Source organism: Trichechus manatus, unplaced genomic scaffold, assembly GCF_000243295.1.
Source record: "Trichechus manatus latirostris isolate Lorelei unplaced genomic scaffold, TriManLat1.0 scaffold00057, whole genome shotgun sequence".
Lineage (NCBI taxonomy): Eukaryota > Metazoa > Chordata > Mammalia > Sirenia > Trichechidae > Trichechus > Trichechus manatus.
Window position 1 is genome coordinate 72,530 of NW_004443993.1, and position 7,138 is coordinate 79,667.

General features: G+C 41.5%; 1 protein-coding gene across 3 annotated transcripts in view; it reads right to left on the reverse strand.

Annotated features, from left to right (window-relative positions):
* Nucleotides 1–5,852, reverse strand: part of LOC101360241 (zinc finger protein 883-like) — a 13,446-nt gene extending 7,594 nt beyond the window's left edge. For 2 of the 3 annotated variants that reach the window (XM_023733171.1, XM_023733170.1), the window contains exon 1: nt 4,234–5,852. Coding sequence is in view for 2 of the 3 variants with exons in the window: in XM_023733170.1 (XP_023588938.1) it covers nt 4,234–4,236 (3 nt within the window). In the remaining variant the exon portion in view is untranslated. The remainder of the gene's footprint in view (nt 1–4,233) is intronic. The other variant, XM_023733172.1, reaches the window with a different exon arrangement.
* Between the last annotated feature and the right edge of the window lie 1,286 nt (nt 5,853–7,138).

Below are 7,138 nucleotides of genomic sequence, written 5' to 3' on the forward strand. Positions count from 1 at the left end.
AAAAAAAAAAAAAAGACGAGGCTTATCGTTCCAACAGAGACTGGAGAAACCCTGAGAGTATGGCCCCCAGACACCCTTTTAGCACAGTAATGAATTCACTCCTGAGGTTCAACCTTCAGCCAAATATTACACAGGCCCATCAAACAAAATGAGACTAAATGGGCATACCAGCTGAGAGTCAAGAACGAGAAGTCAGGAGGGGACATGAAAACTGATAATGGGGACCCTAAGGTCAAGAAGGGGAGAATGTTGACATGGCGTGGGGCTGATAACCAATATCACAAAACAATACATGTATTAACTGTTTAATGAGAACCTAACTTGCTCTGTAAACCTTCACCTAAAGTACAATAAAATAAGTAAAGAATGAAAAAAAAAAATGTAAAGAAATAAGAATGTTAAATGGGGTGGAAGGGGAGGAGCACAAGCATATTTTATTTTACAGATTAAATAATTCTTTATTTAGAACCCCAAAAGATGGTAGCTGTGATAATAGGAGTGAGAGATTTCAGCAAGTATTCAGATTACAAAAAAAGTTTACTTTAAATATTTCAGTTCTGTACACCAGTTCCAAGCTGTTGAAAAATTAACTTTTAAAAGATAACACATCTTTTAATAAAAATAAAAACTAACTAAAAGGAATGCAATTAATTAAAGATCCTAATTTAAAAAATTACAAAACATTATTAGATGACACACAAATACACTGAAATAAACGAAAAGGTAGAACATGCTCTTAGAAAACTGTTCTTCCCAGATAGATCGTTATTTACAATGCACTTCTATAAAATTCCAAACAATTTAATTATTTTTTTTAGGGCTTCACACACACACACACAAAAAAAAAACCACATTAAAAATGTATTTGGAAGTGCAAACCCCACAAAGTGTCAATATTTTCTAATGGAAAAAGCATGGGGGCTTGTCCAAACATGTCATATATAATTACATTTTTATATATTTACTTTGTAAATGAAACTATAACATATTAGTGTAATATCAATACGGGAATACACAAAACCACCAATGGAAAAAAACAGCCCTAGAAAAGGCCCACCAATCTATATAAAGTTGATTTACGACACAACAAGCAATGCAGGGCAATGAGAGAAAGCACGAACACTTCAATTTGTGGGGTAATGTCAACTAAATGGTGTCCTGGAGTGGCGCAAAGGGAAAATTTGGCCTTGGTGATAGAAAAGATGCCAGAGATTACGTGATAAAATTTTGCAAAACCAACGATTTCTTCGTTGCAAATGATTTTTTTTCAATAAACCGTGACTATACACATGTATCTTGCAGGATGGAATACACAGGAATCAAATCAACTACAACTGTGGAAAGAGACAATGGAAAAGCTCAGTATCAGAACAAGGCCAGGAGCCAAACTCAGAACGGACCATCAGCTGCTCATATCCAAGTTTGAGTTGAAGCTGAAGAAAATTAGAACAAGTCCACGAGAGCCAAAGTACGACCTTAAGTCTATTCCACCTGAATTTAGAGACCATCTCAAGAACAGATTTGATGCACTGACAACAAATGATCAAAGACCAGATGAGTTGTGGAATGACATCAAATATGAAGAAAGCAAGAGATCATTAAACAGACAGAAAGAAAGACCAAAATGGATGTCAGAAAGGACTCTGAAACTTGCTCTTGAACATCCAATAGCTAAAGAGAATGGAAGAAATGATGAAGTAAAAGCACTGAAGAGAATATGTCAAAGGGCAGCTCAAGAAGACAAAGTAAAGTATTATAATGACAAAGGCAAAAACCTGGAATTAGAAATCCAAAACAAAGGAACACGCTCGGCATGTCTCAAGCTGAAAGAAATGAAAAAAAAAATTCAAGCCTCGAGTTGCAATAATGAAAGAGTCTATAGACAAAATACTAAATGACACAGGAAGCATCAAAAGAAGATGAATGGAATACACAGAGTCACTGTATCAAAAAGAATTGGTCGACATTCAATCATTTCAGGAGGTAACATAAGATTAAGAACTGATGATCCTGAAGTAAAAAGTCCAAGCTGCACTGAAGACATTGGTGAAAAACAAGGCTCCAGGAATTGATGAAATACCAATTGAGATGTTTCAACAAAGAGATGCAGTGCTGCGTGTACTCACTTGTTTATCGCAAGAAATCTGGAAGAGAGTTACCTGGCCAACCGACAGGAAGAGATCCATATTTATGGCTATTTCAAAGAAAGAAGATCTAACAGAATGCGGAAATTATCGAACAGTATCATTAATATCCTATGCAAGTAAAATTTTGATGGATCATTCAAAAGCGGTTGCAGCAGTACCCTGACAGGGAACTGCCAGAAATTCAATCTGAATTCAGAAAAGGATGTGGAACAAGACTTATCATTGCTGATGTCAGATGGATCCTGGCTGAAAGCAGAGAATACTACAAAGATGTTTATCTGTGTTTTACTAACTATGCAAAGACATTCAACTGTGAGGATCATAACAAATTATAGACAACACTGTGAAAAATGGGAATTCCAAAACACTTAATTGTGCTCATAAGGAATCTGTACTTAGAATAAGAGGCAGTTGTTTGAACAGAACAAGGGGAAACTGCATGGTTTAAAATCAGGAAAGGTATGCATCATGGTTGTATCCTTTCACCATACTTATTCAATCTGTATGCCGAGCAAATAATCCAAGAAACTGAACTATATAAAGAATGGGACATCAGGATTGGAGGATTCACTGACAACCTGCGTTATGCAGATGGCACAACGTTCCTTGCTGAAAGTGAAGTGGACTTGAAGCGCTTACTGATAAAGATCAAAGACCACAGCCTTCGGTATGGATTACACCTTAACATAAAAAAAAACAAAAATCTTCACAACTGGACCAATAAGCAACATCATGATAAACGGAGAAAAGACAGAAGTTGCCAAGGATTTCATTTCACTTGCATCCACAATCAATACCCATGGAAGCAGCAGTCAAGAAATCAAAGGACAGAGTACAGTGGCTAAATCTGCTGCAAAAGACCTCTTTAAAGTGTTAAAAAGCAAAGATGTCATTTTAAGGACTAAGGTGTGCCTGACCCAAACCATGGTGTTTTCAATTGCCTCATATGCATGCGAGAGCTGGACAATAAGGAAGACTGAAGAACTAACGCCTTTGAATTGTGGTGCTGGCAAAGAATTTGAATATACCATGGACTGCCAAAAGAATGAACAAATCTCTCTTGGAAGAAGTACAACCAAAATACATCTTAGTAGCAAGGATAGCAAGATTACATCTCACATACTTTGGACACTTTATCAGGAGAGATCAGTCCATGGAGAAGGGCATCATACTTGATAAAAGTAGAGGGTCAGCCAAAAAGAGGAAGATCCTCAACGAGATGCACTGACACAGCGGCTGCAACAATGGGCTCAAGCATAACATCGATTGTGAAGATGATGCAAGACCATTCTGTTGTACATAGGGTTGCTATGAGTTGGAACCGACTAGACAGTACCTAACAACAACTAGGCATAGGTGGGAGGCCAAGTATCTAGACTGGGGATTCATGCTTTTCACGCACTTGCAAGCCTCAAGGCAAAAGCATTTCCCACTGGGGTTGAGAGGGTGAGGGGAGAATGGGTCTGGAGATCCCACACAGGTGCCATATGGACTCACTGTCACCAGGTTCATAACTTTGGTGATGTCAGGAGAGCACCACGACCACCCAGGACCCCATAAACAGGGCCTTCACTCACAATCCCTCATCCCCCTTTTCTAACGCATAACACAGCGTGAGAGATATAGCTGTGGTTTTAGAACTGCACAGAACATGCTCCAGTGCCTAGGGGAAGTCAAGAAAACTGTTAAGAGAGATGGGACAAGGATGGCTCTGGAGGGCCTGGTGTCAGCCTTCACAGCCAGAGCTGCTCTGTCTTCAAGCTCTGGTCAGGAGACTCTGTCATTCAACAGAAAGCATCAAGGCCCAAGGTGGGGATGTTAACACCCCATGGTGCCAACTCTGAGAGTCACAGAAGGAAGGTGATCCCAGACATCCAAATCTTGAAAAGCCACCTACGCACAGAAAAAGGGCCCAGTGACAGTGGAGCAGGGCCTCAGGATGCCTCCTAGGGCTCAGTCCCTTGGCCGCCTCTGCCACCTTTTTTCTTCAGTGAGGAACTAGTTTCACAGCACACAGCTGGTCCCCAAACAATCCATATCAAGCCTCACTTATGGTAAGTATAACCCAGTTCTCCGTAGAACTCACCATTTCCTTGCTCCACCTTTTGGAATTCTTGAGAGAACGTCGTCTCTAAGCCGAACAACCCACTTCATTAAGAGGGATGGGAGTGGAAGCAGAGCCCCGGGCAGATTGGAAGCCGATGAATAATGTTTGGTCCATACTCTAATCAGGGTAGTTGAAACTGGACTTGTGATTTACGGATGTGCAACATGGTCGCTCTAGGTCCCCAGCTGCCTGGACTAGACTAGTTCTCCCTGTACCACACTTAAAACCTGAAATAGAAGGATGGGAGGAAACAGTGTTGAGTAAGCTGGGAGTGACAGGTTTTCGACTTCCTCCGAGGCTCAGGGCAATGCTCTCCCCTGAGGGCATTTTCACTGCAGGCAGAACAGGCTCCAGCCTCCAGAGCACACACCTGCATTCTTCATACAGCTCCATGGGTTCTCTTTCTGGCAACAAGATCGCATATGGGAGGAATTTATTCATCATTTTTTTTCTGCCTTGAGTATTTTTTCCCCCCTCATTCTCAAACCATGACACCACCAGTCCCTAAGCTTTTGAGAAATCTGGGAGGATTCCTGAACACTTTGTCTTTCAACCTTGTAATAAATCAATCAACAAATAAATCAGAAAATTTTTAAGTTTTCTCTAAGGAGACATTTGCCTCCTTTGTTCCCATTTCTTTCCAACATGCTACCCTGCTTCCCCTCCAAGCTGACTCCTATTCTTTCATTTCTTGGTCTCAGTTTAAACTTTCTCTCTCTTACACGATTTTTACACCAATGTCTCCTCTTTAAGCATTATCCTTTTTTTTGTGGTGTAGTGATTAAGAGCTCGACTGCTAATTAAAAGTTTGCAGTTCAAATCCACTAGCTGCTCCTTGGAAACCCTATGGGGCAGTTCTACTCTGTCCTATAGTGTTACCTATGAGTTGGAATTGACTTGCCAGCAACGGGTTTGGTTTTTTGGGTTTTCTTTTGTTATTTTCTCTAAGAGCACGCTCTAATTTTCATCCATATTCTTATTTCTTATTATTTCCACCGTAAACTAGGAATTGGTTCACTATGTAGAATCTCAAGTCTTACCCCAGAATTTCTAAATCAAAATTTGTACTTTAACAACATCATCAGATATCTACTCTGACATTCAAGTATGAAAAGCATTTACTGATCTATAACCTGTAACTCAAAGACTGAACATTCTAAATGGATACCCTTTGAACCACCTACATCTACAGTATACCACTGGACTATCTTCCTGAAACACAACCAATCTCCATGTCTAGGCCTCCTCACAGTCTTCCTAAACTTGTTCATAACAAGTCCTCTCCTGCCTGACATCATTTAAACATGGTTGTCATTTCCAAAATCAATTTGCAGCACAGAAACTGCTTAATTCCAGACAGTTGCTGTCCACTGGGCTTCAAAAAACCCAGAGTAGTCAGCATGGTTCTAAATGACCCACTGCCATTGCCTCCTCCAATCTGGCTCACACAAACCCCCACCTACACTTTGTTTTCTCTGCTTCAATCATCTCTTTCATCAAGAAATGAATAACACGAGACTTCTGGGCAACATGGCACTATAGTCAGAAGCACCATGCCATCCCTCCACAGCAAAGATCAGAAAAACTAAGTCAAACAGAGTCACACCTCAATCCTGAAACCTTATGCATCAAATGAAAAGATAAACAACTCAGCCAAGCACTGAATGGAATAAGAAACTAACCAAGAACAGAGAGTGAAGGAAGGTACATGCAGAGGTCCCCTATCAGCTACCGCAGCATGGATCCACCATCTTGGACTCCTATCGGAGATCAGTGAACAGGGGATATAAGAAAGCAGCTTCATGGAGCTTCCAGCAAGAGACAGAACAACCAGTAACCAGAGATACAGGCTTTCCCACCCCCTACCCTTCTTCACCTCCACTTAGCCTCCTCTGCTTCCTGCAGCCAGTCTCTTGGCTGGGAAGCACCCCAGTGTCACTTGGATTCCACCCACCCGCACTGGCCGGCTTCCTGAGTGCCTTTTGCTGGCTGCTGGTGTTGCTTTTTTCCACTTCTTTAGATTTCTTCCTTACCTCTCAACACCTCCCCCTCCTTTCTCTCAAATACCTGGCTCCATGTGTCATCTCTGCTTCTTCCTGAAAGGCTGCGGAACACCGCTTGACTGTGAAACTGCTTCCCGGCCTGTGCCACCACGCTGGTAGGACCCCCGGGGCTCTTATATTTGCTCTGATTTTTTCTGTTCTGATTTTTCTTTTTCTTTTCTGGGCTTGGGAGCCCCTTCTAGCCAGGCAGTACCACATGGCTTGGAAGCTACTCCCTTACTCTTCACAAATGCACAGGGACATCCCCGGGGGCGCTTCTTTTTTCCTGTTCTCTTTTAGTTTTTTTTTTTGTTTGTTTCTTTGTTTTGTTTTTTTCTCTTATTCCCTTTTTGTCTTTGTTCACTTCCAGTTTCTTGATTTATTCATTTTTTTCTTTTATTTTTTGTTTTTCCTCATTTCTCAGTCCCTGATCTCTCCACTCCAATAGCAAGCTCCCATTGCACTCTTTTTTGTTTGTGTGTGTTTTTGGCCCTGTTCCTCTCCTCTCCCTCTCATCTTTCTCATACCCATCTTAGCTCCACACATCACAATCTACTCCCTCCTTCCTGCCTACCTGTATCATGTGCTGAAATTCACACTCCCAAGCAGCACAGGAATGGCCTACTGGAACCTGCCCTGCACTGATTCCTGGTCTGCACTGTCAGTCCTGGTACATGCCACAAACCCATCCCAGCAACTCCCCTTCAGCTGGACCTGCCCTGCTGTACCATACCTGACTGACCCTGCCCACTGGAGAAGGATTAAAAAGTATCACGCCCACAAATGAACAAACAACAAAGAATGCACAGCCCGCCTGCTCAGACATAACCAAATAAAACAAA